This window comes from Larus michahellis, chromosome 3 (assembly GCF_964199755.1).
Source record: "Larus michahellis chromosome 3, bLarMic1.1, whole genome shotgun sequence".
Taxonomy (NCBI): domain Eukaryota; kingdom Metazoa; phylum Chordata; class Aves; order Charadriiformes; family Laridae; genus Larus; species Larus michahellis.
Window position 1 is genome coordinate 37,618,462 of NC_133898.1, and position 20,893 is coordinate 37,639,354.

The 20,893-nt window shown below is 42.2% G+C and overlaps 1 protein-coding gene across 6 annotated transcripts in view; it reads right to left on the bottom strand.

The window, feature by feature from the left end:
* The window catches only part of DAAM2 (dishevelled associated activator of morphogenesis 2), a 212,829-nt gene that overhangs the window by 99,058 nt on the left and 92,878 nt on the right, over window positions 1-20,893 (bottom strand). For all 6 annotated transcript variants that reach the window (XM_074579706.1, XM_074579704.1, XM_074579705.1 and 3 more), the window contains one exon: window positions 1,707-1,796. In XM_074579706.1, the coding sequence (XP_074435807.1) occupies window positions 1,707-1,796 (90 nt within the window). The remainder of the gene's footprint in view (window positions 1-1,706; window positions 1,797-20,893) is intronic.

The window sequence follows — 20,893 nt, forward strand, 5'->3', positions numbered from 1 at the left end:
CAATGAATAACATTGGACAGTTAAGGTTTCAAGTAATTGAAAGTATCTACGATGCACTGATTAGACATCTGGCAACAGTATCCTGTTCCAGCTAGCACATCATTTCGGAGAGCTGGAGTTCAGCTAAGGGAGGCTGCACCATAAAAGTATTATAAAGATTTTTCAGTATGCAACGTCTTTAACTCTGGAGGTCTTCAAGATTCTTATATCAAATCCACTGCTTTAACAACAACAAAAAATAAATAGTGTAATGTAGTGAATCCAACCAACATATTAAATACATTAAAGCCCGAATCTTGCTGCCAAGGCAGACTGGTCTGGGAGGTGGAATGTGTGGTTCTCTAAAGATGGCTACAAATAGATCCTCTTCCACCAAAGCTGAAAAAGCCAGCTGAGCTGGCCAGCAAAAATGTAAAGCAGGCATTAATCACAGCAGCCTGCACCTTCCCTCCACTTGCAAGCTCTGTGTACCCGCAGGAAGAAGAATGGAGAGAAGCGCAAAGACAACTGAGCCTAGACTGCTCTTACGCACTTCCTGAATTACTGCTAGCTCAGAGGCGCTGTAACTAATTTGTTGCCATTAACTTCCCTGTATGATGCATTTCAGCCAAAAGCAACACATATGCAAAGCACCCATCTGATTGTTTTGACTGAGTTTTTCCTTAATTACATGGTAAGAAAGCTAAATTTCCCCTTCTCCCCCACCCGCTCCCCAAGGAAAGAAAGGCAGCAAATGCAGCCTCAGGACCATCATCAGGGTTTGAATCTGCCATCTTCAGTACTGAAGTCTAAACCTCTTCCCTCTAAACCTGCTTCTGTTATGCAGGCTTACATATAATGACTGATGCTCTCATAGCATGACTTGAACATTTAACCTACCAACAAACTCACCACGCCTTTTTTTGCCTAACGTTTTTTGTTAATGAATCCGTGCTATTGGGGCTGTCTTTGTTTCTGACTGACTCCTTTCTAGAGCAGCAAAACTTTTCTACCACACAGCTCCTGCAGGAATTCCTCTTTTACAAGTTTCACAACAGTGATACAACTTGTCAATTCACTTGGCCCTCATTCTGCCAGTGACAAAACAGCCAGTGTGATACATCAGCCACTGCCCCTCTCACTGATCTGTCAGAAATTTGAAGACCTTGAATGGTGAAGTGTTACATAGAAATTGATAGGAGCCAGTCGTCTTCAGTTTCCACTGCAATACAGAACATTTCCTACAAGCTCTGGAAGACCTTGGACTACCAAGTTTTAAGACATCACTATTATTATGTACTTTACAGATATTTAAAGACACTCTGAAAGCTTTCAATAATACATTTTGTATTATAAGCAATTTACAAAAGTTTTTAAAAATTCCTTAAAACATTTCCATGATAACTTTTCTTCCAGCTCAAAGAATAAAAACCCACAAAAACAAACAAGCAAACAAAAAAACCCAAAACCAAACATGTAAAAGATTCAAAATGGGACAATGTATGATTTAAACTTGTGAACATTCTCTGCAGAAATCACACATGCATACACTAGTTATATGAAAGTTGTGTCATAGTCATGCTGATAAAAATCCTTACCTCACTTAATCATGTGCATGTAAACAGTAGATAAACACATAGTTCAAATCTAGATGTATAACAGTAATTAATAAAAATATGCACACAGAATGTATTGGTGAGCTACTTCAATCAGGACAACAGTAGTACCTTCTTTTTGCTGCAGTAAATCTGCCATTTCTTCTCTGGAGGGAGTGCAAACATAGCCTCTCTGTTCTTGTCTGTGAGATCCAATTCATCCTGGAGATCATGAAAAAGAACAACAGAAAAAAAAAAACCAGTTAACAGCTACATTGGTAACTTCTAATAGGTTGAGATGAATCTGGACCAGGTATGCTGACTAGCCTTCAATCAAAAGCCACTTGGCAGCTCCCAAAGACTCCAAAGATTATTGGTTTCACAATTTTTACCTTGCCACTGCAAGTTCTCCCTGTCAGAGCATAACCTATGAAGACAGGCAGCCTGAACAACTCCCATGTCAAACTTCTATTACTAACGATTAGTCAAGGATGGGAAAGACCACATGAAAGGCATGAAGTGAAAAACTCAAAGCGCTGGATTATGTGACACAGACACTCCTCAGAACACTTAGAGAAAGGCTAATAATTCAGTACACCTTTCCCTGGCCTGCAGTATCAGGTCTTCCATAGAAGGAGAACAGTGAAATCACTGTATCTTTTAAACAAAGGTCATGAGACAGTTGTCAAGTGGCAGTAATGTCAACAGCAAACTACAGGTTGAAATATTTGTCCAGATGTTTGTCCTCTGAACCACACAGTCCCCAGCAAAAGACAACCAGCATTTCAGACAAAGGACTTATCTCCACACAGTGTCATATCAGATTCAACAGACCAGCAAATTCAGTCTCGGTTAAGAAAAGTGAGTTCAGTGGAACACACCCTTTTAGAGCCTAGGCAACCTTATATTTGTAAAACGAAGGATAATGCTGTGATCTGGAACTGACTCGCAACTCTGTCACAAGTTCCCTCTGGATACACCACTGAATTCCCCAGCTTTGGTTTCTGTTCTGTAAAAGGTGGATAACAATAGACTCTCTTCCTATACAACGTGTCTACAATCATCAAAGCAGACTGCTACTTGCTCTCTGTTTATTCAGTGCTGACCAAAACAGTACTCCAACCACAGCTGCCAGTTTCATGTTCTAATGGGAATTAAACAATTAAGAATGGTCTTCATAGCAAGCAGCCTGCATGAGCTGGGACAGCCGAAGATGTCTAAATGAGAGTTTCCGCAATATAAAGAAAGGCTTCCAATAACATTTCAATGAATCAGTTTTGGCAAGGTTTTCTTTTTCCTATATATTTGCAAGTGTTTGGTGAAGGAAGTGTCCAGGGGTCCAATATCAAGATGACATTGCAGCACTAAGAAGGCTGCACATGCAGATTCTGGCACCCACACTAACCTAGCCCAAGCAAGACAATACCTCTTTAACTCAGCCCAACAATGGCTCATTTGGAAAGTGTTCAGGGCTGGGAAACTTGTGAAAACAGTGAGCTAAATTGCACACTGAGCCTGGTAGCGGCTGCTGACAGATTTAAAAGCCCATAGAGATTTCAGCTGCAAAAAGGTACAAAAGAAATGCAAACAGTAACAAGGCGAGGTCAGTGCCAGCAGCTCAAGGTAGAAGAAGCTGGAGGTTTTTTTTAAAGAAGAAAAAGTTTAAAGGCAAAAAAAAAACCACCCAAAAAAATTTAGCTGTGCAGAAAGAGTGCAAACCATGTGGAAATGTTTAGGGTGAGTTTCCAAACAAGGGGGCAGCCAAGCGAGGCAAGGAGTTTTATCCTTGCTACACACAATTAGAAAGCTCAGGCCAGGATCACATTCTTGGGGGGAGAGGGAGAGTGAAACGACATGTAAGGTCTTAAGACAAGCAAAGGAATGCTGTTGGAGGTCAAGCATGTGGGAGGGAAAGGAGGGGCAGTCAGGGAATCAAAAATGCCAGGTTTGGAAGAACCACCAAAGAGGCCAGAATACACATCTGAAATGAGCTGGCTGGGCTCAGCTAAATTCTTAGAAAAATTGTGATTGTTTTATTGAGCCGCTTAATGATCTTAGCCTTTTTTTTCCCCCCTTTTTTTCTTTTTTTTTTTCCCCTTCTTTCTTTTAATAAAGAGCAACTAACCTGGTTTTCTAATCCATACTGCTCTTTCTGGAGTCTGGTAGCAGATCAGACAAGCAGCAAAAGCTTTTCCCAGAAGCTGTGCTTAAAACTGAATGATGAACTCAACCAATATAGTTCAAGACAACCATTTCATCAAAAGAATGCTCCTATTCAGTAAAACCACCCAGAGGGCAGGGTGCTGACACTCAGCAGCTTCTAGACACTGCCTTGGACACTGGCAGTATCAGAGATATAAAGAGCACTCTTCAATGAGGCAATAAGAGTATGCAACTTACAGTCATGTCATTTTGCATCCTGATAGCATGACATCCTTTTCAGGACACAAGCCTAGAAAGGTAGTTTGAAAGGATGGAAGATACAGTGGGAGCAAAGTGCATCCACACCCTACTTAATTGTGACTCAGGAGGTTAAATTAGAAGTCATGGCATTAGCCCAGGTAACATAGTAACAACAGAACTGTTTAGGGTTCCAGGTATAACGTGATCACCAGAGACAGACCCAAACACACTTGACTAGAAAATAGCACATGGAGGATGGATTACCTTTCCTTTTGAAACAGCTAGTGTTTGTCTTTGTTAGAAGGCAAAATGCTGGGTTCTAACCCCCAGGCCAGATGGGCAGGCAGGAAACTGAATATTCAATAGGGAAAGAGACACCTTCTCCAGAATGCAAAGCAGCAGTCAAGCTCTTCAACACCCTTGCCTGAAGTAAGTCTTCAGCAAGTGTGCTCCTTCACGGAGAGGAAGTGGGAGGAACCAAAAAGGCCTACATGCCCGCCCTACCTATACCATTAATCAAATCCCACCCTATAAAGAACCAAGACATCCCTGCAAAATACAAGAGACATGAACCCTTCTTCTGGAACTCTTCAAATCGTCTTACCTCTTCCATCCCCGTCCCCTGTCTGTAGAAGAAGACCAGACTACCATGACTGCACAGGAAAGCCCTGGATCTAGCTAAGGAAGAAGATCCTAGATCAGGCAGAACGTTTTGCTATTCTGACTCAAGATCCTAACAGAGAGCACATAGGAAACTTGCTGCCTTGGAGGGAAGCAGCAGGAACAACAGAAAGAAGAAATTTCAGAAGGGTAGTCTGGTTCCTGAATAGGTCATTCTGACCCAACAACAGAGGTAGATCTGTCAGTGTGAAGAACTTCAGACCCTAGAGTTAGCTCAGCAACAGCAAGCAGCTATTGAAGGAGGAAGAAATTGCAAAGGCTGGCAGGAAAGGGGAAGAACTACAAACTCTGAACGCAGTCATCAAGGCTGGGGTTGGAGCCAGGCTAAGGAAGCCGACGTGACCGAACGCCCAGGGAGCAAATGTAAAGGGCAAGAAAAAAATGGTCGGTCAGAACAAAGCAAGGAAAATGCCCTCCTCGATCACCTGAGCCAGTTTCCCAACAGAAACGTAATAACTCCTTTTCTATGCCTTGGATGGGCGGCTCAGTTCCAGCAATTCATGCCAGCATGACCCTGCACAATGGAGCTCAGCCTCCTGGCTCTTAAAAATACTTGAAGTTGCAAGTGTTCTCATCAAACACAGATTAAAAAGACATTTGCCAGGCTGGCCTGAGGGAGATGTAAAGTACCTCCAGTTAATATTCCTTACATTTCTCTCCTTTATCTGTTTCCTATTTTATTTTATTTACTGAGAGAGGGATACATTCAGTTATTTTCACTTTCATGGGGGCATTTTTATTATTTTTTTTTTTACTTACACAGATTGAATTTCAATGATAAAACATTTAAAATATACTGGAGCTGGATTTGAGGTTCAAATGTTTCCAGTCCAGTTTTCAGGCCAAAAGGGAAGATGGCCTCCATTCAAAATGGCTACAACCCAAGGAAATAAGAGACAAAGAGAAAGAAAGGGAACAAGAAGTAGGAATGGGTAGGAAACATAAAACCAGTATTTTGTGGGATTTAAAACCACATTATGTCCCTTGTTTTGGGGAACATTCATTAAAGTGTGAAAGCTGGATTTGATGCTGGGTAGCCATCAGCTCAATAATGATATCACTCAAAGCCCCGGAAGAACTGAACAGAAAGGCACTTCTCACCTAGACTGGGCAGCACTTTTCTTAGTGATTTAAGATTAAATAAATAAGAGAAAAAGTAATATTTTGGGAATATAGAAGAGTGGTTCACTTGGAGAGAGAATCACTAAAAGAGAGCCTTTAACGCCTACCAGCATGCCTGCCTCTCTAAAGGAGAAACATTAATGACTTCTACATCTCTGTACTGAAAAGTGTATTGCATCTCCACCATTCAGTCATCTGTGAAAAGGTGGGACAGAGTCACAAGACAGCTGCTCCTTCACCAGTCTACTTTACCTGGCCTTGCAAGAAGAGTTATACAGTCCATAGGAACTTTGGAATTTAAATGGGGAAAACTTGAAACGGTTTGAAAGGCAAACTTAGTGAGATACTCCAAGACACAATGAGACTTACCATTTTCAACATATCGATGCCGAAGCCACAGCAGGGGTATTATATAAGTACACAGAGTATTAGGGCTTTGGGGCTCACGCACCTCTTGGCTTCAAGTCAGAATGCTGGAGACCAAGAGCCTCAAATTTGGTTCTTGGAACTCACAGGAGATTTCCTCAGTTACAGTTTCTCATTCTATTTGTCCCAGTCCCTCTAGCCGTCATGAGAGAGCTTCCCACTGACTTAAGGTCAGACAGCTGCTTCATTTTGTAAAAGACAAAAAACAGCAACCCAAACTAATCAACCAACCAACCTTCAGAGGCTGGGGTTGTTTTTTTGAGCTTTGGTGGGGTTTTTTTGGTTGTTGTTTTTTTGGTTTTGTCTTCTTAAAAGTTTAATGAATTGTGCATAGTATTTCCAGCATGATGAAGCACAGAATTCTAATATGATATGTTTTGTTTACTGCAGGCGATAACTCGTGATTAATATGGCTATAACACATATTTTGCCAGGAGGGAGAAGAGATTTTGCTTCTTTTCTTATATTTACTTGGATATCTGTCTTGTTTCATCAATTTCTTGTGATTTCAGCTACAGATACTTGAGTTAGACATTTAATTTTTGCCTGTGGGTAGCAGTGCTCTTGAAAGCACGTCCTTTCTATCAGCATCCAACCCAGGCCTGTCTTTCACATTTAATGGCATTTTTTATGACTGAGAGAAGTTAATGACATCTAAAGGCATATTCTCGCTTTTTAAATGTTTATTTCTGCCTACAAACATATTCAGGCAATTATTAAAGAATTATTAAAAAATTAAATCCGTTTACCATCCCCAGAGGGAACAGCTTTGGCATGAAATCAATCCTTATTTACACCACAGAATCCAACACTAAGACATAATACACTGGCATATAGGCTTCATCACTTTTGCTGTTCAGAGATGCCTATACTGACTGCCTGATTACAGCTGTATTGCACTGTTTGGTTCTTTAGCAGCAGATGGGTACTCAAGCAAAAGGACAGCCAGGTCCCGGCATCAACGGGCACCATGGGAACCAAAGCTTCAGATGCCACAAACTCTCAAAGCTTCCCAGAAAGGTTAAACTTTACTCTCCCTTGTTAAACTCAAAATGTAAACTTAAGAACTTCCAGAACAGATGAGACCAGGAGTTATCTGACCTGTGACCACACCGAAAGCTTCAGAGGGCTGTGCAAAAGCCCCGCAAGTACAAAGCCATAGAGCAAACTCCGTAAATGGTCAAACGCTTCCCAACTCCCTGTCTCAAAACAATGGCTGATTCTGTGATGCAGGTGATAACGTCCCTCTCAAGATGGGGATAGCGTTGGTATTTGCAAGTATTTTTTTTGCACAGGTCCAAAGTTTTCCTTTTGCTCAGTCGCACCAGTATTACCCTTAATGGTACTTTGCGAGTCATTCAATAGGGAACAAAACTGAGAAAGAAGGAATTATATGAGGATGCCTTTACACACTATAGAAAACCTCCATGATTTGAAAACTTTTTATTTGAATAGTTTGCTTGCATACTCACTTCAAAAATTTAGATTCCAAGGCTACATTCATTTTTACATTATGACCTTGCACTGTATGAATTTTAGTTAAATGCACCACTCTTATCTTGCTTCCTGTTCATATCCCCATTCCTTCCTTTTTTCCTCTCTTGCACACACCTACCTTTTCTATTTTTCCCTCTCTAATCTTTTTCTCATTCCTTTTGATCCTTTTTTCCTGTCATGCATAAATGCACCCTCCATTATCCACCTCATCAATCCTTCTCTCTCAGTCTCTTAGCAGCATCAAACCCACCCAAATTACAAAATGAAGTACAATCCAATGTTTCCAGTATAATAAATTCCCTGTACCGTATGAAATCTGTTGCCTCAGGTTCCCCAAAGTCATTTATAGATGTCTGTCACCATGTCCCCAAAAGGGCCATATTCCAGTTCCACCGATGCTCCCAAGTGGCGGAGCACAGCTGATAGCCTTAAGCCACGGATGAATTTATTTAAATCTTGTACAAAGTAAACAGTGATTACGACACACCATGGGATCCCATCCAGCACCCACTGGCAGGCCCCAGAGAAGGTTCACGTTCACGTGCAGTCACTTTGAGGGAATAGTTAATGGTGGGTTAATCAGTGCTGAAGTACAACTCAAGCTGACATGAGATAAATGGCACTGACATGTCTGGGACTGCAGAGGAAGACGAACTGGTGGAAAGAGATCAGGGAGGAGGCTGTCCGCAGCACACTACAAGCTTTTGCAATAGGGGATCCAATCCAGCATAACTATTACAGTTTTAGCAAGTGAATTGAGTAGGACCACATTGCTAACGTGTGACTTACATTGCCTGAAAGCTACACTCTTACATTAACAACAGTCCCAGGAACCTTTATTTTCCAGTTCATGCTGCCTATGCCAGGTTCTGTTGGCAAATAACAAAAAGGTTAGTCTGGTGGCTCACATTCGAGCTCTGCCTCTGCCCACCAGGGAGGGATGTTGGGGAGGAGCGGAGAAGCTCTCATCACAGGTCCAGGGGCAGCTGTCCAAAAAGCTGCTTCAGAGATAACTGCAGTGAGTGAATTAAAAAAAAAAAAAAAATCAAAAAATTAAAATAAAAATCAATCTTCTTCAGATCTCAGTCTCTCTGCAAAAGCCTATGAATGCTTCAAGTAGAAGAGATAAACCTTTCCTATTTAATCACTGTGTCCACCTCCAGGGGACAGTATAGGATTGTTCCCCTTCAGTTTTCCTTCCATTGCTTTGTTCGATACAGCTCACCAGGCTGACATGTAAGAGGCAGCCTGCTGGAAGAGTGCACATTTGCAATACTGAGGAGGTCGATAAGGCATTCTGAAAGACTGCCTGTCCGAACTGTCAGTGAATGAGGTTCATTTGACTGCATAAACTGCCTACACTCATGTAGAAACTGGAGCAATGAGCAGTGCAAGAAAAGGACTGCTCAGCAAAGCTCCCTAAGACAGAGAAACATTTCACAGGCTTTACATAATATGCAACTGCAAACACCGGAATGTGATTGAGGCAGGCATCGAGAGGAGCAAAACAGAGCCGCCTTCTCTAGACAGCAACCAGTTCCCATCCCTCCCTTCTCAGGGCCATGCCTGGCACAACTGCGTGGCTGTACCCGCAGCAGAACTTGATGGCAGATGCTCTTTCGACAGGCAACAGCACTACCCCCCACACAGTTAGCACACCTCCAGATGCAGCAAATTGGTTAGAAGTTCTTACTTGGGCACCCGATATATGTCCTAAGTCCACTGATAACCCATGAAGAAAAAGCAAAATAACACCCCAAACAAACCCTCCCCTCAAATTCTTCCATCTCATCCTAACCCTTAGAATTAAAAGCAGACTTTGTAAAGCACAGAAACAACACACCATATGAGGCTGGGGATTAACATTTTGATCAGTTTCCCAATTGATAAGAATTAGGGAGATCACTGAAAAACATCATTTGGTTTCCGTTCATTTGCATACACATAGTATGTGTATGTGCAGATACATATGCCACTCGCACCTTACACACACAAGAACTATATAAATAAGACATATCACATAACATCTGCCCATACCTACAACGTTTTATTGTTACATTCGTGCATGAAACCACTGTGCACACATGAGTTGCTCACACAGCCAGCAACGTTTACATTTCAGGTACTGCCACAGATCTGACTGTAAAGCAGAAAAGCAGACAAACAAAAGGCTGTGATTGCCATTATACTTTTTTTTCTTGCTTGCTTTTTCAAAAAGTTGCAGCTTTAAAACCTCCTTAGTACTAGGGGCCCAGATCCCTTGAATCTCAGTCATAACAGTACAAGACAGAAAGCACCTGATGTTTACATACTGGAAGATGTGTTTCTCTTCTACCCTGCCAACACAGAAGTTACTCAAGGTTCAGCAGCAGAGTAAGACTTTCATCCATCAAGGGCACTGCTTTTTGGCAGAGAAATTTATCTCACAGAAAGTCAATTAACATCCCTTCCCCTCACCCCCAAACACACCCCCCGCTATACTGCTTCCTTTTTTCCTCCTTAATCATTGCTTAATTGCTTTTTGCTTCCTGGAGAAGCTTCTTGTCTCTCTCCTACTCCTCAAAGCTCTCTGGGACTTGACAGCATACAAGTACACGTAACCAGCAAGGCCTATTGTGGCAGTCCCCTTTCACAGGCCACTGGCAGCAGCATATGCTGTTCATTTTTTCTGCATGAACCGCCTGCATGAGACAACAATCTGCTGGGCCAAATAGAAAGAGAAAGAATGAGGAAAACCAGCACCAGTTTATGCAACAATACACACAGATGTTTAGAGAGAGACTTAGATACACATTCTCATATGCAGGGCTACAATAAGGGGAGAGAAAGAGGGACACTCCATGGATATGAGTGGGCATATGAGGACAATAATGCAAACAGTTGACCATCATCACCTCTTTTTCCATAAGGTGGGCTGCATGTCCATGACAGTGAATTGGAACAAGCCCAATGAGAGGGATGGGGATGAAAACTGAACTGTCAGGCTCGTGTCTAATCTAAATCCCTGCTGCTGCAATTTAAGCCTATTACTTCCGGCCCTATCAACGACAGACATGGTGAGCGGATTTTTTCCTTCCTCTTGATAACAGTTTTCAAACCTATTAAAGGCTGTTGTAATGTCCCTTCTCAGTCTTCTTTCTTGAGGCTAAACAAGCCCAGCTCTTTCAATCTTTCTTAGAGGTCACGTCCTCTGGACCTCTCATTCCCCTTCTAATTGACTTCAGGGCTCTCCCTGGTCAAAGTACATCTTTCTTGAAGTGCACTGTTCAAAAGTGGGGACAGTGTTTCTGCTGAGACCTTACCAATGCTGAGTGTAAAGATTACTTTGTGCATCTCTCAGACGGCATTCCTGGCTTTATATTCCACGAAGGCAATGACTTCTTTTTTTTTTTTTAATTAAAAAAACCTCAAAACCTGCATGACTTATGTTCGCTTGTGATCCACTATAATCCCTAGTTTCTTCTCTGAAGGAATGTACTTACCTGTCTGTTTCCCATTCTACATTACCAGATTTGCTCATAAAAGGAGCATGTTTTAACTGTCCCCATTGAATCCCATCCTATTTCATAGAATTTCTCCATCTTCTTTTAAGCTTATCTTTTAACATATCCACAGTGTTTATAGTGACATCTGGAAAGTGAATAGGTATGCTGTGTATTCCACTATCCAGTCAATTAAAAGAAAACACCAAACAGAACTGAAGCTGTTAAACCTCTGCTTGATAGATCTTTTTGCTGTGCCAGGTTGCGAGTCCTCTAGGGCAAGTACCACATTTACCTTCACATTCTGATATCCAATACTTCTCTCAAACAGAGCTTCTAGTATCACCATATACAACACTAAAAACCAATAAAATTTGCTGTTTCAGCACAGTGCCCATACCCTGCCCCTCATTTCCTTTCCTTCCCCTCCCCTTGTTTCCCCCTCCCTTCCCCCTCCCTGTGCCAGGGGTTTTTTTTCATGCCAAGGTCCTTTAGATGAGACCCTGTATGGGAAGGTAGGTGTGGGAAAGGTTATTAGGAAACTGCCATCTAAACTGTTACCTTTCCGGCTTCCCCACCCTCTCCCTCCCTACAAAGTCTCCTCTGTTCTGTTTTAATACTAATGAGTTCAGAGGAGGTTCCTAGGCTGGAGCAATTCACAGCTTGGACCATGCCAAAGCACACAGGCACACACCTCTCTGATCGCTTCCTGCCCAAACACAGTCCTGCTGGCTCAACCCTCAAAATGTGGGCTGGGAATTGCTGCTGCAGCCCTGTGCCAAAGGCAGGCTGAATTTCCAGGGGCGTCAGTGCCACCTACTCCTCTCCTCCCAGCTTTATCCTCTTGTGTGCATCCTATTTGTCATATGCCCCTATGGAGGAAAACAAGGGTAAGTCAGAGCTTGGCTGACCTTTAAATCTCTGATAAAATATTACGTAAAAGGGCAGGAAGAACTGAGAGGTCGGTTAAGAATTAAATGAGCAAAATTAACTTATCGAGCTTTGGTTGTTCAGCTCAGACACACATGCTCAAACTTATATGCAGGGTAAACTGAAAGGAACTCCAATAAATCAACATAATTTCTGGCATGAGTTCAGGTTTACACAGAAAGAAGTGAAACCAGGAGCTGGCTTTAGTTCTTCTCTTGTTCTCTGAATAATTACTTCAGATTTAGTAGTGCAAACCAGAGATCAGAATGTCCCTAACTCCATTAAACTGAGTGGACTTACTCTGGATTTATAACAGTGCAAAATATTAATCAAATTACCTGCTTTAAATTGAAACAGAGACTAAACGTCTCGGCTAGACAGCTTATAACACAGGCTTGTTCTACAGTCTACAGCACAGACTTCAGACATAGAATAGACCGAGCAATCCATCAGTCCCTTTTCCACTAATTGTTAACTACTACTTCAATAAATGGAGATGAGCTGTATTTACTACTAATCAGTCCAGACCAGCTAAAATAACACCCACATATGAGGCTTTTGTTATCTCCTCTGGGTTGAGGTGGAGGGCAATTCCACAATGCTCACCACTCACACAAACAGAGTATTTCCACAGTCAAACACTGTATTGAGGGCATGACAGTACATTTGGTTATTCCTTCACACCCTGTCCTGTCTCATTGCTCAAGTATTCTGATAATCAGAACAGCAACTACTGCACTGACATCACTGGGCTTAAGAAAACACCAGACAAGATGTTTCTCTCTAAATATTTCTAAGAAAGAAATTATAAGAAACTTTTACAAAATATAGCAAAAGAAATAAGAGAAAGATGAGCATTTGCCTTGCAGAATGAATTCATCTCCTAACAACAAATTGGAGACAACAACAAATGCAACAATAATTGCATTTATTATCTGGTTAAGTATTTGTAATCCAAAAGATCTCTCACGTCATTCATGTGGAAGCCAACAACTTTACACCAACCAACATACTCATCCAGCTGTTGCTCTCTGTACAAGATGTAATGCTGAAACACAGCCACTAAAGCAATCCCAATGGATTTTCCATGACTCAGGGATCTCCCTGGAAACCTTCCAAACTGGGAAACTGCAATCTGCTTTCCCCTTGTAATTTCCTTTGGAGAAGTTATTCTTCAAACCTCCACCTAGTAAACCATTTCATAACATTGTTGTGCACGCTGCTAAATTCTTTTCAAAAGGTGTTTGTGTTATTAGTCTGGGCAGCCTTTCCCTTTATGTGGTCAACAAATGATGGGAAACTTCAAAATGAAAAGATGCCCTTAAGTGTTTTTTCACATAGAAGTGCATAGAATATACAGATGTTGACTAGAGCCCTTTTGCATACAGCACATGTGAAAGAAAGCAGAGTCTGGCCAGGAAGGCTCTGGAGTCTTGTATCAGATTCTTCCTAAAAAAAGAACAAGTAGATAAGAGCAGGGCAATGTCTATGACAGGAGGCAGTGGTAGAGATTTGCTCCCAAGATCTTAAATAGAATACATTTTGCTTCTGGAAGGCTCCTGCCTATGACCTCCACATGCTGCATCTTTTCAGCACCTTTTCAATCTGGCTACAATTCTGTACTAAAACTGGTTTAAGAAGCATCACTATTCCATGTTTCCCACTAGGGAAACAAACTCACAACTGCATGAAATGAGTTGTATAAGCTTGCACAGGTATCTCGGAAAAAGAGGTAATGCTCTTGAAATATGTTTTCCTCCCAGAAAGTTTACAGACTTTTCCATTTACAGAAAACGAGGTACCTAGCATTAAAAGCTCTGGGTCAGTGATGTTCCAGGTGGATGGCATCTGTCTGTACTTCCTCCGGACAACATACACCAAAGACAGAGCAGCTGTGGATGCAGCTCGGTGCGATGAGTGACAGAAAAGCACCTTCTAGCACTTGCCTTCCATGTGCTGCTCCCCGCCGATGCTGAAGGGATGAGCAGAAGGGTCAGTCATCTCCTGTACTGAGTGACACCCAAAGCTCCCCTTTACCCAGTGCAGACGAAGGTGCCAGGAAACTGCTGACCTGAAAACCTTGTACCCTAAAAAGGTGCTACTCCTTCTACTCCGCCTCACCTGTGGCACCTTGTGCTTCCCACTTTAGAGTCTTGCAGACAAGGCACAGGACAAGAAAAGGCCATTTCCCTCCAACACTGGAACAACCATCCCAGATTACCTTAACAGGTCCCCTGAATGATAAACAACCTTGAGCACTGTTTGAAGACACAATCTACCTATCAAAGGTGGAGAGGCATGATATAATTATAAACCCTTTTTTCCCCACTTTCTTCTGGCTATATGATACACTATCTGAGCAATGATTATATCTGATATAAATTGCTACTAGATGATCAAATACAGGAATTTCAGTCAACACATTAAACAGATGATCCTTCATGACTGTTACCTACTTCTCCATTCAATTATCTTATTTTGTTAACAGTTCCTCCTAAACCCCAGCTACACTCTACCTCAGTAGGGGTAACTCCCATCCCGCAAAAAACTTGCATCACATCCTCTTTCACAACCTTTCCTCCTCATTGGAAAATGTCACTACTTCCCAGCTTAAGGTGGTCACTCTTACAATGCTATTTTGTTATAAATTTTATAAGGTCTTCATCAACACATGGACCTGGCTCCCCCTTTCTTGCTCAAACCAGGCTAAATGACAAATCACACCTCCTACATCATCTCAGATCTGGCCCTTCTTCTATGAGCTGCAGAAGAAAAAGACATTTATCATTCAACCTCCCTTTATCAACACACAAGCTCTCTGTCTCCAAAAGCATGGCATGTCACCTCCACCTTTGCACCTTGTCTTTGCTCTCCCTTCAGCACTACAGCTACTTCATTTGTTGTGTCTTTTTTTTCCAACACTTTAGAAAATTTTATCTCTTCTTACCACAATCTCTTGTCCGGTTACAATCTGGTCATCATGCTCTTTGCATGACTTAGTACTCTGTCATTTCTCCCAGATGCATCTCCAGGGGGCACCTTCTCATCCCAAATGACCTTTCTGACCTGATTCATAACAGTCTCTAACCTCTCCTCAGCAGACCAAATCTAGATTCAAATATCCTCTCTAAAAGGTGAGGAATAAGGTCTTAAAACATTTGTAAGTCACCTAATACAGCTCTGAACAACATAAGACACTAATAAAGAGAAGTAAAGAAAGGACAGAAACTGCAGAAGGGCAGGAATCATACCCAGAGATGCCATTTCAAAGCAGTGGAGCAATAGGACCTTCCTGTACTGCTGCTGCTGGCTCTTTTTCTGCTGGAGAGGGCAGAGCCTGTTACTCTATGGCAGGCATCAAAATGGCAGAAACTATATGAGAATGCTGGTTCAATTCTAGGAGGAAGGTAGTAAGTTGTCTGCTCTGTATCCATCTGAGTGGAGCTGGAAAAGTCCCAGAAAGTTGAAGTAAAGATAAATTAATTTGATCCTTCCAGCTAGCAAATATGACTCCTACTATCAATATAATCTCAGTGTTTTATCACTTCAGCAGCCTTCAGACTCAGTACAGAAAGTTCCTGTCTCTTCATTATAGCCATAATGCGTCATGAAAACCATTCAAATATTAATGATGTCTTACTAAAGAAAAAGGCCACAGTAGAGTTTTACATTCTTTTTTTCTTTTTTCTTTTACTTGCAGCTATGCCAAAACAAGATAGTGTTATCAAATCAGCTGATAAGGTATTAGAAACATGTGGACACAAGATTTCTGAACAGTAAGCACATCCACCCTGTCCATGGCTTAGGGGATAGGATATCATGACAGCTTCCAAGCATTCAGCAGAGGGCGGACACAAGATTCACATCTTAGTACATCCATTTTCTAGCGGCGGAATCTCCTCTGTCCTCTCTTTTTGCATCCCAAGCTATATATCTGCTGTGCTTCCAAAATCCAGTACTTCTCCTCTTATGCTCTAGATGGACTACATGCATTTCCTCAGTTAGGGAACATCGGGACTATCCTGTTAAAAACACGTAGTCCAGTAAGTAGGTCTTTCTCAGGTGTTTCATGTCTACTGTAAGTAAATCATACTCAGAACACACTCAAACATTCCCCTCAGGTATTCCCACCGTGACCACTACCTTCCCCGCCTTTCAGAAAGGCGGCCCGTATGCTCCGCTTGTGGTATTTAGCAGCCAACAATCACCACAGACACAGAAAATACCACACGGGCCAAATTTCAGGCAATGTAGAACAGCATAACTCCACTGCTCTCTTCAGTGGAACTGGACTGCTTTACATCAGATAACGATCTGTCCATAAGTTTTATAGAAACCAACAAGATCTACAAAACAGTGTATGCCTGCACAAAAGCCTTATGGGTACTTTGGTAACACCCGCAGCTACTTCACACCCAAAATCTGGCACGTAAGCCCAGATCTGGATTTACATTTGTTTACACAACTCTATTGATTCTCAGACATGGAGTGCGAGACCTGGCTCCCATCTCCTGCTCCTCTCACAGCATCTGGGTCTCACACGTTTGCAGCATAGTGACTGCTGCTTCTTACACAGCTGGTCAGGGAGCTGGGAGCTGCCAGCCAGCTGCACCTACTGGAAGGGAGCCTAGAGAGACAAAGTGCTGGTGCTGCACTCCGTGCCACAAGCCTGTCCCTATCACAGGAGTCCATATGGAGGTGAGTGTCTGAACGGGAGAGCTGTCTCTGCCATGGAGCCTAAAATGCAGTTCTTCTTATGTATTGGGACTTGAGTAACTATAGAAAGCCGCTTGTAGTGATATATGCACTAAAATCAGGGACTTGTACACATGTGTTGCACATGGGACACATGTAAAGCAGACCCAATGTTATGAAAAAAAGTTTTCTTTGAAGAGCAGGAAGAAAAAGAAAGAAGGTATCCTGGATATGGACAATTAAAAAGAAAAAGGTATCCTGGATATGTACAATCTTGGACAGAAGAACTGTGCTGGACATAAATGAACATCTGTGCATAACTAGGCAGATTATGATACCATGAAAAGCTTTTGCCTCCCAAGCCTCAGTCCCCTAATTGCTTCAGAAATCTTAAACCACCCAGTACTTTTGCCATTATTATAATAGAAGACAAGTGCATCTGAGTGCATGAAAAATGTTAATCTGACAACTATAAACTAACCCAAGAGAAAGGAAAGTTTTTGTGGCCTGGCTCCCATCAGCGAGGAAAGCAATCTGCTGCCTCAAAGCTTTGCTTTTTTCTGCCTTCAGAGACAGCGTCTTCTACTCACATGATGATGCTAAGCCTTCTTCCTGGATATGAGCCTCTGGTCACGAAAAATCCAGCTTAGTCTCATCATCAGTATTTTCTTATAGCCTCCACTGGCGCATTCTCATTAAGTGCAAGAAAGGAAGCAATAATTGGGGTGGGGAGTCTTCACTGAGCCAAGGCCAGCAAAGCCTCCTAGTTTGCTGGAGTCCAAGCTCATGGTATGCAAAAAAACCCATGAAGGACCTCTCAAGGCCTTGATTGCATTTGGCACTACACAACCTTCCTCACTGATTAGGTAGAATCACTCATTACAGAAAAGCACAGAGGCAGTGGGCACAGGGAATAAAAGAACTTATTCTTACGGTCAAAACAGCATAGAGGCACTTTTGAACTATGGCTGCAGAGAAATCTGCGTTGATCAACAACTCAAAGCCACAGGCCTGACAGAGGTGTAGTCTGAAACTATGATTTACATGCAGGGCAAGTGACACAGAAATTAAACCCCTGTAGTAAAAAGAATCCAGGAAGAGGTCAGAATTACTCAAAAGACTGATAATATGAAACTGAAATAGTCAAATCTTGGCAACAGGCCTGAATTTAAATGTGATTAAATACTGTTATCAATACACACGATATGTGTTTGAGGTCTGAAGTGAGGACCTAAAACGCATGTCTTTAAACCACAAACTCTCAGTGGGAAACTAAGGATTAAATAGGCTTCAGACATGGAGGACGCTTTTCTGGGAAGGTGGTGCTCCACACTGGGAGCCACGAGACAGAAAGGCAACTCTGCATATTTGTTCCCCAAAGCATTACAAGGGAGCTGAGGGAGAAATAGAGAATTTTGTTCTCCAGGCCCATCAACATACACAGCAAAACACAGCGAATGCCCTCTGGTGCCTACATACATTGACTAATGTTTAAGGCAGTCTGTATTCACATGAAAGCCCACAATGGAGGCATTTCTTGTACTTTTTACCCCATAAATACTCTGGTAGGTTGCAGAGCCAAAGAGGGGCCTCACGAACGTTGCCACAGCTAGGACTTGGCAAGCTTGAGTTGGACTGGTGATATATGGGAACACTTATGTGGTGAAGCCTAGTTTTCATCTGAGGTTTATGTTGTATCCATTACATTAAATGGCCTGCAAGGGAGGACTAAGCATGAAGGAAACTTGCTACTTTCAAGTCAGCTGTTTGCAGTGGGAACTTCTACTACAGTTATCTAGGTTTAGATATCATCTCCCTGTGGCTCTTGATGAAGGTGTGTTATCCAGCGTGTGCCAAATTGATGCCTTGCTCAGAAATTGTTTTGCTTCCTCTGATGAAATAAATAAATGAATTCTCAGATACTTACATGCTGTACATTAATCTCTTTCAGCATAAAACTCCTTTTTCTTTCTTTTCCCCTCAATTTTCTCTACTTTGGAAGAGAGACTATTATCACTCAATTTTATGCTCTGTGGAGGCAGAGAAGGAACAGATGTAGAGAGATGTCACAGAGTAAGAAAAGAGCAGGGTTTTCCCAAACCTGTTATTGATCGCTTCATCCAATGCTACTAGAAATGTGTCCCCAGTGACCACACTTTGTCTCTGTCCTGAGAAGACTAGCAAAGATCATGGAATCTTCATGATTGGAAAGGACCTTTGAGATCGAGTCCAACTACACACACACAAGAGAAAACCCTACAATCTCTGTCACTAGAGCATGCCCTGAAGTGCCAAATCTAGACGTTTCTTAAATACCTCTAGGGATGGTGACTCAGCCACCTCCCTGGGCAGGCTGTTCCGGTGCCTGACCACTCTTTCAGTAAAGTAATTCTTCCTAATATCTAATCTAAACCTCCCCTGCCACAACTTCAGACCATTTCCTCTGGTCCTGTCATTATTCACTTGGGAGAAGAGGCCAACACCCACCTCTCTCCAACCTCCTTTCAGGTAGTTTAGAGGGCAATGAGGTCCCCCCTCAGCCTCCTCTTCTCCACGCTAAACATGCCCAGCTCCCTCAGCCTCTCCTCATGTGGATGGCTCACGTGCTCAGAGTAGACCAACCAACTCCTTTCACATTCTTCAGCATTCTGGCATGGAAGTGCTGGCAACTACTAGTCTAGAGGGCTGAGAAATCAAAAGAGCATAGCAAAATATGTGACAGCAGCAAATATCACACCAATTACATAGTTGTGTTTCAGGACAAGATGAAGATGTTAATTTACTTCGGAAGGGATTATACTAATGGGCAGAAAAACCAAATGAGACCCATGTGGTGTGAGAGGCCAGAGAAAACAGGCAAGAGTAAAAGGTGCAGTAAAGCAACAGGTATCTTGCTCTAGATATCCTCCTTGTCAGGTGGCACAAGGCATTAAAAGTTCTAGTCACATTTACAGAAATTATCAGAGTATTCAGAGGTTACCAAGTTGCTGCCTCTGCTGCTTGTACTCTCCTGCCACATCTCCTCATTTTCTCTGTACAGCGCTTATTCCAAGGAGACTGAAGGAGAAGGAACTAACATGATCCTCATTTTATCTCTTCTCTTTAATGTCATAGCGACTGCCATTCCTTCCAGCTAGAAACCTGGGCTAACTCATCTTTAATTCAGAAATCGAGACAACTGTGATGCTGTGGAAGCCGTTACTACACATTATGGGATCAGAGGTGACAAGGTGAGAAACGAAGAGTTGAATTTAGGGTTACGTCAAGAAGGGACATAGTTCCACGTTCTTGTGTTTGGTGTTACAGAGCACTGCAGACAGAAACCAAGGTTAAGGTTTCAGTCATGGTTCCCAGCATGGGCTGAACACACTGAAGGTGCTTGATCCTGAGGGAAGGACAGAGCCCTTGATTCAGCACTTGGTTCCATCTTCATTTCATTGCACTCAGGGAACACTACAAGGGAAAATACATTTTTGATTTCCAGTGGCCTCATTGTTCAGGAACACATAGCAGTTCCATGTGCATCTTCTCTACAACAAAAGCTGGGGTTTCACAGTAGGGTGAGAAAACTAGATCTTTTCAGAGAGAAGAGTGTATGTTGCCTCACCCAAGCAGCAACCCACCTCTTTTGGCAACTGAAGAATGATGGGACCTCATAGAGAGCTCTCATTTCAATGGACAAGAAGCGGCATAAAGGCAGGCCCAAAAGAGATGCTGAGCTATTATGAAGTTTTCAAATACAGAGAGTTCATAAATATTTATGCTACTCCTCAATTGTAAATAATGTAACTGGATTTGGTACTTTTAGTGGCATAAACGGAAAAGGCTGGGAGTATGGTAAATAGTAATATGGATAAAAAGCCTTTATGAATCTATAAAGTCAACAAAATCGCTTATTTAGGGACTCTGATGAAGAAGAAAAAAAAAAACAAACCAAAAATAAAAAAGAAATGGGTTCAAATGCAGTGTAAGAAAAACAAACCATGACAGCAGAATCCAGTCAGTGCCCCACCTGAGCTAAATATCAGGATGCTTCAAAGGCAGACAAGGCTAAGAGGGGGGTAACAGTAAGCAAATCTTCTC